Source organism: Aphelocoma coerulescens, chromosome 2 (genome assembly GCF_041296385.1).
Source record: "Aphelocoma coerulescens isolate FSJ_1873_10779 chromosome 2, UR_Acoe_1.0, whole genome shotgun sequence".
Taxonomy (NCBI): Eukaryota; Metazoa; Chordata; class Aves; order Passeriformes; family Corvidae; genus Aphelocoma; species Aphelocoma coerulescens.
The window spans coordinates 7,458,302-7,480,930 of NC_091015.1; the positions used below are offsets into that span (position 1 = coordinate 7,458,302).

General features: G+C 43.2%; 1 protein-coding gene across 4 annotated transcripts in view; it reads left to right on the forward strand.

Moving 5' to 3' along the window:
• The window catches only part of DPP6 (dipeptidyl peptidase like 6), a 543,541-nt gene that overhangs the window by 387,082 nt on the left and 133,830 nt on the right, over positions 1–22,629 (forward strand). For all 4 annotated transcript variants that reach the window (XM_069006390.1, XM_069006388.1, XM_069006391.1 and 1 more), the window contains exons 4-5: positions 19,997–20,091; positions 22,429–22,503. In XM_069006390.1, the coding sequence (XP_068862491.1) occupies positions 19,997–20,091; positions 22,429–22,503 (170 nt within the window). The remainder of the gene's footprint in view (positions 1–19,996; positions 20,092–22,428; positions 22,504–22,629) is intronic.

The window sequence follows — 22,629 nt, forward strand, 5'->3', positions numbered from 1 at the left end:
GCAGCCAGTTCCAGTGCTTGACCAGGGAAGAAATTCTCCTAATGTGCAATCTAAATCTGGCATGACTCAAAGTCATTTCCTCTTGTCCTATCACTCAGGAGAGGAGGCCAGCTCCCACCTCACTAGAGCCTCTTTTCAGGTAATTGCAGAGAGCTACTGACAGCTTGGAAGTGACCATCCAAAATGTAAGGCAGAAGGAGCCTTTCCCTTGGCAAGGTTGGGCTGTCAGATGAAAGGAAAACTCACCTTTCTCTTTGTTGTCCGAGGGGCAAAGTTGTCTTCCTCGGGCACTGCAGCTTGCACCCTTGTGCACGTTTGGGATCTGTGTTAGGAAGGAGCTGCTTCCCCCTGCAGGCACCCTTCAGCCCCAATGCCACCCCAGTGCCTGTCTTGTGTTAGGAGAATGTAAGGTAGAAGATGCTCACAGGTGGTTTTGTTGGTGTAAATCTGGTGAAGGCATAAAGAAAACTGGGTTACTCTATCAGAATATTCGCCCACCTTGCTAAGTAGAAATATTAGTTCATTAATTTCAATGTGTTTTAAATATGTGTTTAAAAGACTTAAATGAATGGGTTTACTGGTCTTAATGGTTCAAAGACAACTTTCTCCACTCCCAATTCTGGTCCGTCAAACTTCATATCCAAGCTCTTGGCAGCTTGTTCTGAAGTATTTTTTATGAGTGTTTTGGTTTTTAAAATGTTTCTGAAATATTTTCTGAGACACACGGCAAGGTACCTGGGGTATAGCACATTGGTTTGTGGTGCCAAAGGTTTCAGTGAACTTCCAGTCCCCGTTACAAAGAGCCCCACAGCCTGTAAGGATGACCTTATGCTGAGGTAAAGACACCCTAACTAAAGGAAAATGCTGTGTGGGCCAGAAGAAAATACAGAGGAAGGACTAAGAAGGCTCTTCTGGTCTAGCACATCATGGTTTTGCTGGGGATGACCTTCAGAAACCCTCTGTTATGATTCATGAAGATATGGATGATTGTTAAGTGAGTTTTTAGGTAGTGTTGGTGCCAGTGGAAGTGTCCATGCACTTTAGATCTGGTCGATTACTATTCTCAATCTAAACGTCTTCGTGAAGTGACATCCTGTGTTGCCAAAGCAGAGTGGGTAAGGCAGTGGTTGCTCCATCACGACTGCCACATGGAGGAAGAAGTGAGGAATATGTTAAACCATTTGAACCATAGTTTTGATTTTAGATCCCATCCTGGATCATCTTCTTCAGGGATTTCTGTGGATCTGTGATCTGAGAGCACTGAAGAGAATTTGTCCTACTCCTGCCTTTCAGCTGCTGGGCAACTGCCTGAGTTCAGCAGTGACAGTAGCCCATTCACTAAAGACAGGAAACATAGGAATTAATGGCTTTTTAAGATCCTATAATAGGCCATGGAGGAGAGCATCCCTGCCATGTAGCTGTTTTGTTCATTACTGCTAGAGAGAATGAAATGAGAAATCATTTTGGCTCTTTCAAAAATTAATACAGTCTGCAGGAGCAAGCTGGGGAGGAGTGTGGTGCCGAGGCTTTGGCAGTGCCTCAGTGCCCTCTCCTCTGCAGTGCTGGAGTGCTGGTGGGACACGTGCTGCTCTTGGACTGAGATGATAATTCTTTGGTGTTTACAGCAACTTCTGAATTTAGAAGGAGAAATGTGCTGGATAAAGTCCTGTTTGGGAAAAATATCGCACCCTGGAAAAGCAGAAGTAACACTGTAATGGTCAAATAGCGGTTTCGTGTGTGGTGTTTTTGAGTAGTTTGATGTCTTGAGGGCTCAAGATGTCCATAAGAGCCTAACCCTGTGTTTGGAAGCCTCCACAGGTAATCTAATTTCTCCAAAGCCTGCTGAACTCTAATCATTCCCCTGTCTGTCATGGCTGCTATTGAGCCTCTGAGTCAAATGTCCTCCTGAGGTATCAACATATGGCTTTAGTTAGAGAACATCTAAAAACCTACATGCATTAAAAAGTGGCCTCAGACATTCAGTGTCATAGCTTTCTATCTGTTATGTCTCTGCATCTTGCCAGGATGAGTGAAGAGTCAGGCCCAGGGACAGGGCTGGTGGCATGAAGGTCACCTGGGAGAACTGAGATGCAAGGAATGAGTCATGAGGAGAACATGGGCAATGTGATGCTGCACAGTCACTCAGGGGAGAAGCCCAGGCAAGCAGGGAGGCTCTTGGGGGTGTTCCAGGTGGAGAAGGAGCTGGAGTTTTGAAAAGAATGAAAATGAGTCTGGAAGTCAGTACTGCTGAGAAGTGGCTTAATGGCCTATGATGAAGAGCTGGAAAATATATTCAGTTGCTGTGGCAGTATCAAAGAGAATACTTAGTGAATCAAAGATGGCTGGAAGAGGCAGGAAAATTTCTTGGACTTAATTTCTTCTTGACTAGGTTCTGCTAACACCTCCTGCCCATAACTGCCTGATTCTGTTCGCACTGGTTTTTTTTTTAAAACAAAGGAGGAAAAATAGACTTCCCCCCAACAGGCAACTTCCCACTCTCACATGTTGGACCAGCAGGCTGCTTTCCTAGACTTTTTATAGCCATTAACAAAAACAGATTCCCTATTTCCATTTCAAGCCCTACTCCACTAAAATTAGTGCTTTTCCCTCAAAGTAGCTCAGAAGTGAGGCAGTCCCCCCTGGTGTGACTGGGTCTGCCAGCAAGAAGCAGCTTCGGGGAATAATTTGAAGTTGTAAAAGGTGTGTGAAAACTAGAACAATTTGGGCTCCTTTGTGTGTTAAATTTGTTTGTAGATTTGAGGTAGAAATCCCTGAGAATTATGTAGAAGCTGCCCCCTTTGCTTCTCCCCATCAGCTGTGTGTTGCTCTAAGGCGCACTGCAGCGTTCCTTGGCTCAGTGGTCCTGATGGTGAATGCAAAGCTGATAAATTCAGTGCTGGTCCTTTTACCTGCCAGCAGGCAGGCATGCAGCAATGACACTGGATTCACAGTGGGGAGCCTTTTGATTAAAAAGTAAATAAATAAATGAAGGAGAACAGCAGGGATGGAAGTGAGAAGGAAACGCTGCCACAGGGAGCGGCAGCATCTATGAGGGACTTTGAAGAATGTGGCTCACAGCAGAGATGTTTCTGAACCACAGACACACAACCACATGCACAGTCCTGCCTGTGTGCTGAACAGTAAATCCTGTCAGGAAAAGGATCAGGGTTTTTTTGTCCTGTTCAAAGTGGTTTGAAATCAAAACCCCACTGCTTTCAGAGCCAAAGGAAAGGCACTGGTTTTTCAAGAGTTTAACTGGGAGAGGGATTAGGTGTTCTCTCAGTGGGTGTTAGTTAAAAATCTATGTGAATAGCTACAGGTAGAGTGTGACACCAAGAGATGCTCTTCCCCAGCTGACACCTGTGAACCAGGTAAGGGTGAGCTCCCAGCTGTCCCCAGCCCTTGGAGAAGAGGAAACTGCTGTAAAAAAAATTGTCTGTGATAAGCCTTAAAAAGGATGGCCGTAATTGCAGCCCTGCTGGTTGAATTTGTACTAAAATAAAGTTGCTGGGTTTTTTTCCTTTGCTTCTTCAGAGGAATGTAACACAGGCAAGAGGAGGGAGAGAAACAGGAGCCGTGCTCTGCTCCTGAGTGATGGAGCAAGCTGGACACAGCAGAGGGTGATGGTCTCTCTTCCCCAGGAGCTTGGCAGTGTTTCACCATGAGGAGGGTTACTTTTGGATGAGAGTAAGAAATTTTATTTTGCTTGGATCCAGAACTGCTTAGAAAATGTGGGTAGATAGGAAGGAGACTCAGTTTTGAATGAACTTGATGAAGGTTTTCCTAACAGGCTGATTTAAGGATAGAAACATTTTAGGAAAGCGACACTTAAGAGTTAAGCACCCAGGAAAGCACAGATGGAAGAAATGAGGTGCATAATTGCAGGCTACACTGAGCAAAAAGCACATTCAGGGGAGGACTGTAAAGGGATGATGGAGAAAGAACTCTTCAGGGTGTTTTCAGGCCTCTTGTTAATCCATTGATCCTAATTACTACTACTAGTGCTGATACCTCCACTAGTGATTTCCAGAAATGTTTTTCTTCTGACACAGTCCATCTTTAGGAACCCTCCATTCTCTAGGATGCAATTTGCTTACTTTATTTATTTATTTATTTATTTATTATATTTTAATCAAGGTAATTTTCTGTTTTTCACACTGCCCTGCCCAACTTTGATTCCTTCGTGGAGATTTTTACTTGGTGCAAAGCACATTTTCCTGACTCACTAGCTTTCCCTGAGCTTGCTCCACTGCTGTTGGACACTTGTTGAACATGGAATGCTTACCAAGGATTAATTAGAGCAGTATGTATTCTACTTGTTCCTTTTAATTGATATTAAATAAATATATGCTGAGATACCATAATTAAATAATTTGAAGACAGGAAATACTGTATTTCTGGTGATTAAGCTTTATATCATGTCTTTGTAACTGAAAATTTAGCAGGCAAAGATTTACTTATCTAAGAAAAAAGTCCCCGGTGAGCTTAGACCTCCTGACTGGATTAAGCTGTTGAATGTATGACAAGCACTTCTTTTTTCTTTTTTTTTTTTTTTTTACAAGAAATAGCACCAGACTTATATAACTCATTAAAAGAAATTTAGAACAAGATAATTATCATTGATCAAGGGAATGTAATTATACTTTAAAATCTCACATCAGTGGAAATTCAATTAAGAACACAGGAGACCAAAGGTTTGCCCAGCCTCAAGTCCTGTTTCCAGGAGAGGCGAGGTGTGTGTGCACAAGGATGAGCAGGAGGGCAGTGAACCTCACGCACTTTTTAGCTCAGAGAATTCTCAGATCCTCTTGGATATTTTCTGTTCAGTTGCCCAAAAATAGCTTTCTCTTCTCAGACAGTTTCCAAGCGTCCTCCAGAGCCTCTTGCATCCACCATTTCTTTCATCAACGAATTTCACTGACCTAAGACCTCTCGCATGGGGAAGGGTTCTTGGGAGTTTATTTCTATTTGCTTTGCTTGGTCAGCCTTAGATCAGAACCTTGGACGAATGTTTTCCATTTCTAATATATAATTCTAGAGGATGGGATGGGAACTACACAACTTCTCAAAACTTCTCAAAAGTGTTCAAATTATTTGAGTTTCATGACATTTGAAGACAAGTGTATGCATGCAGTATAATTTGTTTGACCCTAAAGAAAAGCCAGATGATTTTGCTGTGTATTAGAGGTAAAATCTGTAGGTCCCTATACCAAATCATGCCACACAAAATAATCACGATGTTATAAAATCATGTGATTCAGGTCCTCAGCAGAGCTTCATAGATTCATGTGAAATCATCTCTGGGTCTGCTGGGTATGATGCCAAGATTTATTTCATTTTGCTACTTGACTTAAAGTCCCAGCTTCTGGGGACAGATAGCACACAAAAATACTCTACTTTGTTTCAAAAAAGCAGTGTAATAAATAAACACATTTTTAGTCGTCAAAGATATTATCATAATTGTTTCCAAATGGTCCTTCAAATGCTAAAATTATTTGGAAGGTAAATTGAGACAATCCAATGTTTAAATTCATTAGAAAAGATGTTTTAAAAATATCAGGTTCTTTTGAAGGCTTGTACCTGATTTCCAATGCTTAAGTTCCATAATAATTCACAAAATCTGGGTAATCCTCTTCAAAGCATTTTAATTTTTCAGGGAAGGCAGATTGGCGGGGGTGGAAAAAAAGTGTAAACAAAGTCTAGTAAGAAGGCAGTGGGACATTGTTGGGGTCCCTCACCCTGCCATGGGGCCCTGGGGGAGGGGCCCTGGGGGGGAGAGACACGGGGTTTCCCTGCCCCTGTCAGCCTCGTTCCCCATTGGTTGGTTTGTGTTCCCCGGGATGAGCAAAAGGTCCCGGGGTCCCGTGACTGCAGAGTTCCTGAGCTGAGCCCCGGCCATGCGGCTGGAGAAATAAACATCTCTGAAACATCTATCAATAATCTGTATATATATATTTCTTTTCCACGGGACTCCTGGTTTGATATATGCGTGTTACAGTAATCCCCGCTGTAACAACTGGTGGAAGAATGCGGGCAAGACACCGATCCCTGAGGAAATTCGTGAGTAAAAAACAACTCTAGGCCTCTCTCTTCTCATCTTGGTTTGGATATTCTCTCTGGACTATGGAAGAATCGTGGGAAATGGGGCTCTCTGAGCCACAGAAAAAAATGTATCTAGAAGTAAAAGAAATCCTTGAACAACAAAACAAAAAAGTAATGCAACCGGGAGATGTAGAACACTTCTTTATGTGGCTTTTCAAAAGGTTCCCCTATATTTCCCGAGACTTACTTTTTGATATCGAACCTCCTGAATCTTGTGAGGGGTGTTTCTGGGACGAGATCTGGGATAAGGTATGGGATCAAAGCGAAGCTTTCCGTGCATATCTTGTAATCAGGGACGCTCTTGAAGAGCATTTGTATGGTCCCATTACCCCTAAAGCAGAAGATCATACTTCTCCCGTGGCCGAGACCGCGCAGCAGCCATCCCGGGAGCGCATGACTGCAGCCGTGCCAGCGGAAGTGCCTGCGCTGGATGTGCCCGGCCCCCTCGGGAGCGCGCGCCTTATCGCGGACCCCATCCCTGTCTCAGGGTCCCCAGCCACCCGGCCGCGAGTGAGGGAGCGACACCGCAGGCGCCGCGGGTGTCGTGGGCCACGAGCAGCCAGGAACCGGGCATCGGCGTGGCAGGCCGCTCTGAGCGACTGGCTCGGAGAGCCCTGTGGAGGGAGAAGCGGCGGTTTCCACAGCGACACGAGAAGCCGCGCCGTGCAGCGCCGAGCCGAAACGGGGCCACTCTCAAAGCGGCGTGGAGTTTGCGGAGCGGAACCACTCGCAGGGCACGGGGCCGGCGGCGATGGCAGCGCGGGGCCGCGCAGAGCCCAGACAGGCGCCGGAGCGGGGCCGTGCAGAGCCCAGACAGGCGCCGGAGCGGGGCCGTGCAGAGAGCGCAGAGCGGCCGCAACGCGGGGGCCCGGCCGAGACGTCGGAGTCAGCGAGGCAGCGGCCACGCGAGACCGGCACCCACGACGAACACGCAAGCAAGTGATAGGAGACGTTGTAGCCACGAAAATCACAGGAACTGTGAAATGGTACAATGTCAAAAACAACTATGGATTTATAACACGAGATGATACAGGAGAAGACTTATTCATCCATAGAACTGCCATTAAAAGGAATAACCCTAAAAATTACCTGCAAAGTGTAAGAGATGGAGAAGCTGTACAATTTGATATAGTGCAAGGAAAGAAGGGTTTACAAGCAGCGAATGTTACTGGGCCTGGGGGTATTCCCGTCAAAGGCAGCCGTTATGCACAAAATTATAAACAATATCCATCCCAGCAATTTCCCTACCCGCAGCCTAATTTCCCCTTTTACCCTATACCCAATATAAACCCTTTCCTAAGTCTACCCTATCCCCAGTTTATTCCTAATCCGTTTTTCACCCCATGGCTTCCTTATACAGTTCCATTTCCTTACAATTCCTCTTCAATGCCGATGGGGGGATGAAAAGGGGGAGGGAAGAAATCAAGCCCTATCCTGCCTCAGTTTCCCCACAAAGCATGTTCAGAAAGTTCTGTCTCCCTTCTGTCAGCCGTAAGATGTTCCAGAGAATCTGTTTAGACATTTAAAGACTCAAGAGAGTGGCTTGTTTTGTTTTGAAACTGTTCTTGTTATGTTTATCAGGTTGTTTTCATTCTCATTTTATTAAAATAAAACGGGGGAGATGTTGGGGTCCCTCACCCTGCCATGGGGCCCTGGGGGAGGGGCCCTGGGGGGGAGAGACACGGGGTTTCCCTGCCCCTGTCAGCCTCGTTCCCCATTGGTTGGTTTGTGTTCCCCGGGATGAGCAAAAGGTCCCGGGGTCCCGTGACTGCAGAGTTCCTGAGCTGAGCCCCGGCCATGCGGCTGGAGAAATAAACATCTCTGAAACATCTATCAATAATCTGTATATATATATTTCTTTTCCACGGGACTCCTGGTTTGATATATGCGTGTTACAGTAATCCCCGCTGTAACAGGACATGTCGATGTTCAAGCCAAGAAAAGTTTAAAAAGTCTCAGCTCAGAAGTATTTCCCCCATAAGGGACAAAAGTTCGGATCTGTTGGATAAATGAGGATTATTTTGGCATACACTTGACTCTATAAGAATTGACTCCACAATGAGTGGTGGTGAATCCAGCAGCTCAGAGAGACTTTGGTCTTACTGCAGTTATGTTCCATGTGGTCATTTATGCAGGCTAAGCCATTCCAGGGTCTGGGTGCAAGTGTTGGCTTTGCCATGCATTCACTGTAGGAATATCTGAGTACCATGGTATCTTCAGGCAGGCTAAGAACCACCAAGGCGTGGACAAACATCTAAAATCCACCAATTCTGCCCAGGTGGTGTCCAGATATTTTTCCGGTACTCTAATTTGTTACCACCCTAATAAACACTTATTCTCTGCTCAGCAGTCAACTTTCCTATTTCCTGGTGGACAGGAGCCCATCCCCAGGCCTGCTCCTGCAGCTGGCTCTGGATGCTCACCCGCTGGCAGCAGCGTTGGGGAGCAGAGCCAGCGGGGTCGGGCTGGCCCATCGCCCCACAGAGGGGTTAATGCACATATGCTGGGCCATGTGCAGCAGCTTCCACTGTCTGCTACTGCTTCAGCTGATGGACTGACTCATTTTACAAGACAAATTGCTTGGAATACTCATGCATAAGCCAAGATGCTTATTAATAATTTGGAGGTATTTTTTCCTTCCTTATTCTCCTTGGTAGGGGGAGCAGGCTGTGAATTGTGACTTATTTAAAACCAAAGAGTATACGTACATATGTATATATGCTGGTTTGGCCAAATTTAGAAATATATCCTCTGAGAGAAGGCAGGTCACCACCCCTCCCCACCAGGTTCAGGAAAAACAAATTTTCCTCGAAGGAAAGTGAAGGAGATAAAGCTATTTATTTACCAAACACACAAGAAAGGAAAATAATGCTAAACAATAAAACCTGTTGCTGTGCAGGAAAAACCTGGGAAAGTGTTCGAGTCCTCCCTTTGGTCTCCTCGGAGCTGGGGCTTGGCCCAGGGCCAGGCCCTCTGTGCCCGGTGGAAAGTCCTCCCGATGTGCTCTGATGTTGAAACAGTCCAGTGGAAAAGGGAGAAAATCCGAAATTCCAGGGAAGGGAAAAAAAGTTCAGCTCTCAGTCTCTCTCTGGTGAACAAGAAACTGCAACAACTGGCCAAAAGCTGACTGGAAAGCAGCAAGCCGGGTGCTTCCTCGCTCCTCTGCCGCAGCTGGGGAAAAAAGTCGCTATCTGTGTGTGACCTTGAACAAGCTGCAAACTGCTTTGAGAAAGTTTTGCTCAGTTTTTTCTTCCCCCTCTCAGGCTCAGTTTAGAGGCATAGAAAGGCACAAGAATTAATTTCTGGGCATAGGCAGCGATATGGGATACATATCATAAGGTCACCTCAAGATAGTATATTTATTCCATGCGTTTCATATTTTATTTCTTCCAGGTGTCAATTTCAGGGGCAGCATTTGTGAGAGTTTGCCATTACCTTTTGCCTTGAAGCTGATACTGGCATAAGATATGGCCTTAAACCAAATTAACCTTTAACATAAAAGCATGTTCTTTATTATTATTTTCTAATTTTAATGCCTCACAAAAGAAGATATTTTTAAAAATATATACCAATAATTATAATATTCTTGATTTCTTTTCCCAAGGGGCACAGAATGGCTAATATAGCTAAACTATCAAGCCAGAAGACTGAATAAGAAAACAGGAGAGGGATTATTAGAATTCCATAATTTATATTTGCTTTCCTTCTTCTAGGGCAGGAAACTGAGAGTGTAATCAATTTTCTGTTGCAATCAACTTTTTTTTAGGAGAAATAATATTGAACTATACTCAGGAGAGAACAATACTGAAAACAGCATGTTTTTATCCAGTTTGAGGGACATTATCACCTTGATCACTGCAGTGAGCTTGGGTTGCTCCATCCAAAAAAGATAGACTGTAATGGGAATAGAAATGGTCCAGAGAAAGATTAAGACCATGACAGAAGCATGGAAATGCACGATAAAAAGAATTTCCCTGAGTTATAAAGAAATTATGTAAGGATAGAAAATAAAAAAAAATATGAAGAAGTCAAGCTCTTTCCATTGAATAAGGTCATTCTTTGGATTTAATCTCATCTGCTGAAAGTTGTTAACCCATTGAGAAGGTGTACTTGGACAGAATATTGATGAGAATTGAAGGAAGGAGCAGTCATTCTTTTGGTGTAACTATTTTTCATCCATTGCACTTAAACCAGGTGCTCATATCAGCCCTTTTGCTTCTGCACCAGCATCAGCACAATTGTCTTCTTAGCAATAAACCACTGCTGCTTCAAGACAGCAGAACAAAGGCAGTAACAGGTGGATGATGTTGGTTCCATGGTAGAGAGAGGAATAGGAACAAGAAGAAGTGAAATGAGGAGTTCAGGAATCTTTTCTGGGCTTTGGTACAGGACTCTGTGTAGGAGCTGACCTAGTCACTGCAGGCAAACCAAACCAGTGTGTGATGCTAAGGAAAAGCTCCTCGCTCATCATGGTTTGGCATGGAGGGGAACTGAAACATCATCCAGTTGCAACCCCCCTGCCACAGGCAGGGACATATTCACTAAACCAAGTTCCTCAGAGCTCCATCCAACCTGGCTTTGAACACTTCCAGGAATGGGCCATCTACGGCTTCTCCGGGAAGCCTGTTCTATTGCCTCACCATCCTGCTTAGGTGGCAATAATTTTTCCATTCCCTCATCAGTTGGTTTAAAAATAATGGGATTTTATGTATAATTGCAAAGTGTTTCTCCAGTAGTAGCTCCCTTGCAGTTGAGTGCAGGAAGACTGTTCTCACTCAGGTGCCATTTCCTTCACTCAGTGCCATCTCACTCAGGACACCAGTCCTCTGCCCAGCATCGGATCTAATTATTTATTAATGGTTCTTTGCAAGTGTTGAAAGTGTTTCCATTGGCTCTGTAACAGGGTGCCCTCTTGTGACCACTCCAAAGCGAGTAATCATACACTGGTAACCAAGATGTGTCTTGGGGTCTTGGATTTCATCTCTTGTCTGTCTTGATTTTCAAAACCCTGAGGTCAGGGTGATGGCCATGTGATCACAGACTCCTCATACAGTTAGAGTTCAGCACAATCACGCCTTGCCAGGCACATCTGAAATTACAGGGTGACATCAGAGGGATTGGGAAATACTGCCCACAAAGATAATTAAAACTTTACCAGAGCTGCACACACAGCATAGCTGCTTGTTAATATACAACAGTCTCCTTCAGTCTGCATGGAAATTTAAGTAATCTGCCCGCAATAGTAATAATGAAAACCAAGAAAAACCACTTTATATGTTCTTTCTGCCCATCGTGGCCACTAATAGGTGCAATTTGGTTAGGGGCAAAGAGAAGGAGCCACGGGAATGCACAGAGAAATTGAGTGAGTGAGCTGTGGGGTCACATTTTAATGAAAATTTATTCATGGATTCCTTTTCTTCTCAGTGTCAAATGGATTATTACATTTAGGTGTAACACTTTGGATTATGCACTCCCCTGTGTGGAGCCAAACTAAATGAGGCAGGTAAGACCCAGTTCATTTGGCAGAGAAGAGGGGGGGGTCACTGACTGCACTGGACTGGGAGTGCTTGGAGCAAGTGTCCCTGCATGGAACAGGCAAGGTGGATGCAAACAAGGAGGAATGGTATCTTGGGCTCTCATCTGAGCTAGCAACTACAGTGGAAAAAGCCCTGGAGGTTTCATATTCCCAGTAAAATCTGTGTCATTGTGTGTTTGGGGCTGTGCACCCACCCCAGTCACTTTATGGAGCTGGGATAAGCTGATTCCTGCTACCTGTTGGCTGCACTTTTTTTTTTCTCTTCAATTGCATGATGAGACTGAAAAATATGTAGGGTGTGGATAAAAGCATCAAGGACCCTTTTCTGGGAAAATAGTTGTCTGGGGTTAAATTGCTTTTGGCCTGTGTTGAATGTGAGATGTTTCCAGCAGGGAATCAAAGGGATGAGTGTAATCTGCTGTCTCCAGCTGTCCGGTAACCCAGGGGTCATCTGCACTTTTCCTTCTATAACATCTAGGATTTGGAAAGCACATGGCATGAGCACAGCTGAACAGGAGAATAAGATGGCAGAGAATTTTTGAGGGAGATTTTTTGGCTCTGGAATACACCAAAGTCAACTCAGTGTGGTGCACTCCCCTCCTCCCCTCAGTCATCAGAAAAATTGAGGGCAGCAAGCAACAAGGTGTGAAGTTTCACTGCTGTTGCTATGGTTTTGCAGCAGTTTTGTAATCAAGATGTTTTGCCCTGGATGGATTTAGAGCAGAGAATTTCTCATTCATTTTTTGCCTAATTGTAGTGTCTCTCTTTTCCCCCACTCCATGTTACAAAAGCAGATAGAAGTAGGGAAGGGAGTTACGTGAAGTTGAAACAAATTCTCGGTTTCTCACATGCATTTCAGCTTTTCATGCCTGTGCCACTGAGTTGTAATCCGAGACCACAAAGTTCCCAGATTTGGGCTCTTTGAGGACGAGTTCAGCCTCACAAATGAGGCAGCAGCAGAATTTTACCTGGTTTCAAATGTGGCACCAAAATTTCAAAGGTGTGCTCTGCCTGGATTTCAGGCTTGGTGCTGAAATTTCTTTTGCTGTTTTTGTTGTTGTTTTTGGTTGGTTTTTTGTTTTGTTTGAATCTTGAAAGATTTGGGATTAGATAAAAAAGAGAAACAGACTGGTATTGCTGATTTTTATAGTTTTAAGTTTTCCCAAGACTCAGTCCTCTTCAAGCTTTTGACAAGTTAATTTACAAGCCTGCTAGAGGTGCATGCTGATGTGGGAATTTTCCTGAGCTATAACTGTGTTTTATTTTACTGGTACTACTCTAAAAGCACTATATTGGTGCACCAAGTGCAACTGCATTGAGATGATGAGCAATTAAAACCCCTTCTTGCATAATAAAGCACATTCTATCATGTTGCACTTACTTAACATACCAATGCAATGTGTTATACAGCATTTAGCTAAATTACAGTAAATCACCTATTTAAAGAAGTTTTTCTTTCCGCCTTGCATGTGGGGAAAAAGTGCTGGGAACAGTAAAAGGATAATGATCTATAATGGCAGAAAGCTAAAAATGGGATTCCAGTTGTCTCTTGGAATTAAAGGCTGTAGCAATGTTGTTAAAGGCAAGCTGTTCTCTGTCCCCTGTTGCTCCTTGTATCAGCATCACAAAGTCTAAGAAATTCTTATTTATTTCTACCAGGAAAAGTAGCAAGGCAGAAGAAAAAGGAGTTACTGGTGGCGGCAGGCAGATTGAAACAAGAGACAGGGTGGTGGCAGGGGCTCTGAAAATGTACAAATGCCAAAGTCTACAGGGACCATCCCTAAGGACCAGCTCACTGAGGGCATGATGAAGCTGTGGGTATGGAAATGGGATTTTGGTGCTATTCCCTATTCATGATCCTTGCCTCCCACTTTCTCTTACCCCAGCCTGCTGTAGGCACCAGGGGACAGGAAATGGGAAACTTTCCCTGCATTTTCTCTCTGGGAAACAGCTCAGTATCAAAACAATCTTTGCTTCTGCCTTGGGGAGGGAACTTCAGAGTCAGTTGTTTGTTGGGTACATGCTGTAAATATCAAATAGATGAACTGCAGCATGTCTGAAAGAACAACAGATCACAGTATTAAATCCATCATCACAACAGCTTTATTTCCACCTGAGTTTGTCATTGCATCCCTCTGGACACCTGAATAGGCTTCCACTGGGGGATTGTGCTTTTATTTTGCATTATGATCTAAGTGGTGAAGTTTTGCAGCAGTTATTGAGCATGCACAGTCCTAGCATTTGTTCAACATATGTTCTCAGTGTTTCTCTGAGGAGTACATTCCACCTGCCCCAAGGAGTGTAGGTCTTGGGGCGCCACTCTCCTACCTGACTCCAGTTAGGCAGATACTGTCCTAAGTGAGTCAATAATCCTACAAGCCTAGTAAACAAGATGCAATTTCCCCTCGCCTGAAAGCAAAGTAAAATAAATATTTCCACAAACCTGCCTGTGTTCATCCTTCTCCTAGCTCATACTGTGCTGCACCTTACTCCTCGTTTGGTGCTTCTTCATGTTATCTGGTTTGGGGTATTTTTTTTTTCTGACAGTTTCTGTTTCCTCTGTGAATTTACCCTTTCTGTTGTTTTCTTCTCTGCTTCCATTATGTCCAAAAACCTCAGGCTCCCTCTCTCTCAAAACGAGCCCCTGAAGATAGCAGGCTGTGTCTGAAGATAGATGCTTCTGCTGCATCTGGTAGGATTAAGGGGTTTTAGGGTCTTGGCCCCTCACACAGCAACCTGTTAACCACAGCTTGTGCTATTCCCTCACCTGTGACACTCAACACATTTTTTACAGGAAATTCAGACCCCCCCCCCAGTTTACTTTCCCTGTGAGTTGCTCACCTGAGCTGTGGAGGTGGCTGTACTGAACATCCACGCCTGGTGCTTCATGTGCTGCTGATGGGCTGCTCTCTCCCTCGGGCACTGCTTCGTGGCTGGTTGTGGGTGTGAATGTCGATAGTCACAGCTGAGCCACAGCCTGCCTGGGTACCTAGCTCAGTCAGGATGCTCTTCCCACAGACACTGGATTGCAGTGGGAGCTGCCAGCCTCCCCCAGTCCTGAAAGCGTGGGCAATCACCACTAGCCAGTAGGTTTTTCCTGTGTGCTGCAGGTCATCTATGGATGGTCTGGGTTTGCTTTCTCCAGCTGGACCCTTCTCTTTGGCCCTGGTGTGTGTGTGCTGGGATGAGAGCTGTGACATGCTCAAGTCATTGGGCACAGCCACTTCTTTCCCCACTCTGGTCTCCATCCACTGTTCTAGGGCTCACCTGGCCCTTCAGAAGAGTTGCTGGGATGCTAGACAAGCAGAAATCTTTTTTTCAGTTTTAACTCCACTGCCTGATCCTCATGTACTACATAATGTTGAAAATACAAATTCTGTCTGGAGAAACATCTATCCTACTATTGCAGTCTTTCTGGCTGTTATCTTGTTAGATGGTGAGTGCTATCCAGGTGTTTCTGATCAATACCTGCCTGGGAGGACTCCAAGAAACCCTTGGCTGGTTCAGGCGTTGCTGTCACCTCAGTGAAACATGTGCTGTGCCAGTGCAGAGCTCCATCCCAGCAGCCCTGCACGTGGCTGGGTGCAAAGTGACCTCTGTCCCCAGGGAGGGATGAGGGCTCATCCCACACGACCTGCTGCTGTCTGCTCTCTCAACACAGCATAATGTGTTTGCCAATCCTGCTAGTATCTGGAGGCTCATTTATCTGAAATGACTTAGAACAACTTCAGGACTTAAATTTCCTTTATTCACCAATCTTCCTTAATCTTAGGGATTGAGAACAATAATTCCCTAGATGCTGGCTTTCATCAGACTGAGACTCATTCAATTATCTTTCATATCTGTTGATCAGGACTCAAGAAGTTGCCTTTTCCAATAAATCTGTGGCTTTAAAAGACTGGAGCGGCCTTAATGGTCCCGACTCTACCTTCTCTCTTTCACTACCTGTCTCTGCTGACTTGCTGCATATGAATTTCATAACCTCTTTCTGACTACTTGTCATTCATCCATTATTAAACTGATAGAAAACTACAATTTCATTAAAATACTTTTTAGAGCTGGATTTAAATGCTTTTTTTCCCCCTCATATTTTATCCCTCAGTTTTGCCTTGTGTTTTCCATAATCTGTGATGAATAATCAAAGTTCCCCTCACAAGCATGCAGATCCTGCTAGGATCTTGTAAACCAGTCTCCCCTCTCTGGTAGTGTAGACTTCAGAGAAGCTGTACTGCACTAAATTTTTGGGCACTGAGCTATGTTCCTGTTGATGGATGTAATTCCTTCAAATTCTTTGCACTGCCAGCACTCAAACTTGCTCCTTCTAGAAGTAAAGTTGTCCCAAACCTTCTTGTCCACGGTGGTGAGCTATTTTGTCTGGTGCCTTGTCTGACTGACTGTGCTGTTCCTGGCCAGGGCTCAGTGGCTTCAAGGGACACGAGCTCCCTCTCACTGGGCCTGTTTTCTCTGCCCATGTATTTTCTGACTGAATTCAAGACAGAGAAGCAGATGGGGTTTATGATTTCACCCGTTCTGCTCAGCAGGTTTTTAAAAGTTTCTCCCCAGGCCTCTCCATTCCTCTGCACTGACTCTGTACAGCCCCAGGGCTGCTCCATTATTTCTGGTAATCGTTGTTTTTTGCAATCAGTCACCTTTTTTTTAAGTGTGACTACATATCTGTGTCTACACTCACAGGCTGAAAATATATTTTACCACCCAGACAATTTCCTGGAAGTTGGAAGAGGGGTGAGGAGTGGTGAAGTGAACTTTGCTATTGAATCATAGAATTATAGACAGGTTTGGGTTGGAAGGAACCTTAAAGACCACCCCCTTCCAACCCCACTGGACACCTTTCACTAGACCAGATTGCTCAGAGCTCCAACCATCCTGGCCTGGAACACCTCCAGGGATCGGCCACCCACAACTTCTTTGGTGAAGAAGTGATGGAAGAAATCCAAGAAAGATTGAAGAAATGGAATAAATGGCTGTAAGCCTGAAAATTATAATTTTTAGCATCATTTATAATGAACACCAGCCCCAAAGAAAGGCAGATATAAAAAATGAGATGCAGTGATGACCTTTATCAGATGTGGTGACAACTATAAATCAGGCTGCAAATTCTCATCAGCTTGCTGGACAGAATTCATTACAGACAGAGGCTGCTGCATTGCTTTCTGGCTTTGATTGAGGTATGTCCCATTTAAATAAATGCTCTTGCACTGGAACAAATCACACATTTCAAAACAGAAGTCCAGGATATTATTCATCTTTTGAGGACTAAGACCAGCTAAACCTCACCGTGTTTTGTTTGGAATATAATGCAGATCAATTTGTTCTTCTCTTAAGCAGACCAGTTTTCTGTTCATTAATTCAGACAGTGTGTTGATGGCTGGTAGTGAATATAATGGTAAGATTTACAGCCCTAACAAATCAGCACTGCTTCATTTATGGTTTTTTTAATGCATTCCAGAAGTACATGCAGCAGATTAACACCTGATTTTAAACTTGTTATGGTTTAACAAATAATGGGAAAGTGTGTCATCTCTTACATCCAAGCATGGAGCAACCATGGAGTAATCTTCCTGAAGTTTCATAGTTTATTAAAATGTTATGGGGTTTTTTTGGAGCATAAGGAGCAATAAAATTTGGTAGCAATGTCATTATGGGCAGTAATGTAGCTTCCATCAGTTCCTGCAACGTTCAAGAAACAGCTTCACAGACTCATTAGATTAATAAGATACTTTACCTGTGTACTGAACTTTAAGCTGAGTTTCATTGCTATATTTTTCACTAATTAGGAAATAGCCTGAGAGCCTTACAATTATCTAAATGTTTTGCTGGCCATATTTAAAATGTAATTTTTCTGCCTAGAACTTAGTGTGTAATTGGAAAACATTCTGTGTTGTTGACAGAGGGTGATTATTAAAGCAGTAATCTTTTTCAGAATGCCTGATTATTAGGTAATAGTCTGTCTCTCAGTTTAATTTTTCCTGTTATTTCTGGAATGCCTGAAATATTGCTGGAAAATAAAAATTTGGATGGCATATTTTCCTCTTATAACAATTCTTCAGACTTTGTGGCCCAAGTATATAAAGACCAGGTGTGTACAAAACATTAAATCTTTTATTGCCTTACTTCCTAAATTGCTGGCATAAACACATTTCTTAAGGATCTAAACACAGAAGGTGGAAGTTAGAGTTGTAAATAAATTGCTGCTGGATCAGACCCCAGGGACTGTCTCTTCTGGCATATGGACCAGGACAAGGGCAAATACTTCAGGAAGATTCTAAAAAGCAGGCAAATTTCTCAAGCTGATGATTCAGGATATGCCTTAAGTCCCTCACTATGGCTGGTTCAAAGGCTTCCTGAAAAGCATCCCCCTTCAAGACATATAATCTTTGGTGGATTTTTCTTCCACTTTTCAAATCCTAGTTTGGATCCACCTGCATCCCTGGCACTTGCTCTGTTCTGGGACTGTGACTTCCACACTTTGTTTGCCTTCAGCATGAAGAAATAATCCCTTTTATTTGTTTTGAACCTGACACTGACTGGTGTCATTTGGTGCCTTCCAGTATTTATCTTGGAAAAGGCAGGGAATAAGCAGCCCTGGTTTATCTTCTCCATACTGCTTATGATTTTTTTGACTTCTGTCCTAACTCTGTTCAATCAGTTCTTTCTCAAGTTAAAGTTTCTTAGTTTGTTCAGTCATAAATTTTATGAAGGAATACTTCAAAGATAAATGCAAGTCTTAATCTAATTCAGATCCTTTTTTTTTTTTTTTTATTCAAGACAGAAGTTGCTAATAAAATTTATTCCATAATTTAAAAAACAGTTATGCTTTGAGAACTTTGCCTATGAGTCTGAAGAGCTGCTGCTCTGACTTGGACACTGAGAAGCTTAACGTTTCTAAAACCTTGTGATTTTGAGAGGATAAACTGTATTGCAGCAACCATTTGCCCTTACAGAGTCTGATTCATCACAATCTCAGAGAAGATTTCTTCTTTCTCCACTCATGTATAAATCTGTGACATGGAAGAGGAGATTTTTTATTGGTAGCAATAAGCAGAGCATAGAAGCTTTTCATCTGCACCTTCAGAGCATTTTGTAAAGCTGGTTAATGACTATGATGAAGATTATCATCACCAGGTTGGAAATAAAAGACTGAAACATAGATAAGGAGTGCGGTAGGTCTGTACACCAAAGTTTTGAAAGAAACCCAGTGTTGCTTTTAGCAGGTCACCCCAACTGGGCAGTGCACACCTCTGTGGTTACAGTGAGCTGGATTTGTGCTTGTACAAATCCTAGGGGATTAAACCTCACCTTTGACTCATCCCAGGACAACCCATGGATAGTGTTAAACCATCCACGTCTCTAACCCTTGTTGCACCATGGTAACACCCCTGGGGTAGCCACAGTAAGGGTAAGCAATGAGGAATTGTTTCCCCAACTGAAACTGGAGGCAGGAGTTGGGTAGGATCCATCAGTTCTCACTCTCAGTCTAGCCAAGTTGCAAAAAAAAACCATAACCCTAGTCCTGTGCCAAGAAAACCTGCTGATTCCCTTAATGGCAGAGTGCTTGGGACTTAGGTTTTATGTTTTATCTGTGGGGCAGTGCATGTAAGCACTGCTCAGGCTTGAACTTCAGTTTATGACACCCTTGTATTGTTGTAAGGTTTTTCATCCTGAACTTCTGACCTGCTACCTAACCCTCATTTGGAGACCCTTTCATATGTCTGCCCCAGCCCTTCTGTCAGGCAGGTTGTGTGCTTTGAGAGCTGGACACTGTCTCCAGTATTCTTGTCTTTGTGCAGCTGTCTTGAGAGCTGGAGTAGTCCCAAAGTGCATAGAGACAAGCTGATTTGCCTTGTTTCATGTGGAAATGGTGATTTCTCTGCATGTATCTCCTTCTGGTATAAGTTTGCAGAACAAATGTCAGAGCTGGAGCACAATATTATGTTCCAGAATCTGCTTTGTTAGAGGATCATTTGCCTTTCAGACTTTACAGGCTTATTAAACTCCTACAGAGACTGTGGACCTTGGAAACCTTTAAACATAAGGAATGGGTTTTTTGGCCTTGTTTCCTACCCTAACAATATAGCAAGCTGTGTATGTACATTCAAAACAAGTCACTCTTGCATTCATCTAAGGGAAAGTGTGGCACAACAAACACATGACAAACACTAACCACATCGTTTTATGGCTGTCCTCAAAGCCACTTTTAGTGGTGGCTGTGTTAAAAAATAATCTGTGTTCTTCAGAAAGAAATTCCCAACAGTACTTTTGGTTTGAGTCTGTAATTGGGTTTCACACAAACAGACAATTCCAGATTTCCTTAATGACCTTTTGTTTTCCTCCTTGCAGATAATGAATTCATTTATAGAAACCAGAATGGCACAGTGATTCTGAGGAATGTCGAAACCAACAGTTCAACAATATTAATAGAAAACAAAAAAATTGTAAGTATTTTCTATGACAAGTAGCTGAATTTCTCAGCAGTTGAATCAGTAAAGCAGAAAATGACTTGGGTTTCAACTTCATGTATTGTCAAGGAGAAGCAATTCACTGGTAATACAATGGGCTATGCAGTGATGGATAATGTGAGATTGAACTCCAGCTTTTGTTATTATTCTGAGAGCTCAGTTTTCCTCATACTTCTGGAAAGTATCATATGGAGATTTGAAGCTAGTCTTGCATATCATATATAATTGAAAGATGCATAACTCTCATGTCTGCATGCTTAATAAAAAGGACAATTGATATAATTTACTGTCTGTCATCATTCTCTACATTTCTCCATGCAAATACCTATTTTTAATTTGTGCATTTGCTGATTTTTCTTGCCTAATTTCAGTGTTGTTTATGAGTAGTGCTGAGGAGCAGAAGTGGAGTTGCACAGGAGAGAAACCCTAGGAAATTGTGAAAAGAGGTCATTACATGGCTATTAAAATTAATGTAAAGAAAGCAAATTCCCATGTGATACAGAGTATTGTTTATAGCAATAGAAGTGTTTTGTAGCACTGTTTTTTGTAGATGAAGCCAGCATTGTGGCAGAAGTTAGTACATCAATTGTATTAATTACTTTTTAAGGAGACAAAGAATTTATCACTGAGTTATGATAGCGGGGCCCAACTTTAAGCTTCACATGCTGCATTTAATCTTCAACCTTTGCTGCATCACACAAGCGATCCTCTTTTAGCAGAGTGTAACCCTTTTCTTTACAATTCTAAGGGTAAAGAATGGGCTGGCTTCCTTTAACATCAAGGTCTGCTGAAGTCAAATTGCTTCCATTTGGCCTCTGTTTATTCCACTGGTTTTTAATTTTTGCCATTTTAAGAAAAGGACAGTTCTACAAGATAATCCTACATTTTCATCCCATTGCCACCCTACTGCCTGTTCTACCTTTGTTGCTCTGCCCTCTCAGTAAATAAATCAGCAGGTCACCTCCACACTAATCCAGAAAGTGCCAGTGCAAGAGCTGCAGTTACACCTCGCTCAGACATGTTGTCTTTTTCCTCTTCCTTCCCAGCCCTGGGTCAGAAAACTTTAGCTACTTGGACATGTTTTCCTTTCTCCGTGTTATTAACATAACAGTAAATAAAATCTGCCTTCATGCTGACACTGCTGGTTCCCAGGCTCCCCTGTACCTCCTCATCCTGATCTACGCTGGGTCATCAGCCTGTTAGATGTCCTGGAGAGCTGGTGGGTGCCTCTTCCCCACCATTTCCCTTGGAAATGCTCAAGATCAGGTTGGATGGGGCTCTGAGCAACCTGGTCTAGGTGAAGATGTCCCTGCTCATTGCAGAGGTTTGGACAAGATGGCCTTAAAAGGTCCCTTCCAACCCAAATCATTCTATGATGGTATGACCTGTGCCCTCTGCCTTTGGCTGTTCCCTGGGCTCCCCCCACAGCACATCCAGCACATCCAGCACATCCAGCACATCCAGCCTCACTGGCCTTGAGGAGGACTTTCCCCAATGGGGTGCTCTGTCTTTCCCAAATTTCCCTTTCAATTTTTCTCTGTGGGACTCTCTCAAGGACTTACATCTAATTTGTTAGGTGAGAGGGTGAGATTTAAAAGCCAGTGGATGAGTGATGTGTTAGTGGCACCTCTCTTTGACCTTGGTGCCATCTGTGCCAGCAATGCATTATATTGAAACACACTGGGAAGGAGAATGGCTTCACTACACAAATGAAAAGTGGAGCAGAAAAAAGGTATTCCTGAGAAGTCTGAGATATCCTGGCATTTCTTCTTGTTAGCAAGATTTACAGTGCTGATTTTTGCAGAACCCAGGTCAGGATGCACTGTATCACTGCAGCATCCCAAAGACTTTTAACTGGGGAAAATGGAATAATTTTCCTCCGTGTTGTCTTAATTGGGGGAGGTAGTGGTGTCTGTATTGCTAATTTGCTCCAGAAGCTATTTACTCTTTTTCATCTCCTGCACTGAGAGAATGAGAGGGAATTAATAAATTGCCATTTATCAGAGTTTTCTATTAACTACTGCCTACAGCTGCCACCTCACCAGCCACTGTGCAGTAAGATTGAAAGCAAAATTCTGGGTTTTTTTATATAGCTGCCTGCTCTGAGTCACAATGCATCTATTTTTCCTCTTATGGGGGCACCCAGGTGCCCACATAACATTTCTGGTGGTTGAAAAAAGATACTACATTTTCCATGGCACTCGATCTGGCAATACTCTTCAAACTTAGAGAGACAGTCATAACAATTAGTTCTAGGTGTCATTAGCTTGAGAACTGAAGAACATTTGTTTCAATATTGTGTTTATTTTTCAGGTCTCCTTAAAGGCTATCCGGTATGAAGTGTCACCTGACCGGGAATATGCTCTATTTGCCTTTGATGTTGAACCCGTAAGTAAACAGATTTGATTTCAAAATACACAGCCAGTGGCAAACTTTACTTTCTTTTTTTTTCACTTTTTATGCCAAGAAGATGATATTTTAAATTAACTGCTTCCTATGAAACAAAGCAAGAAA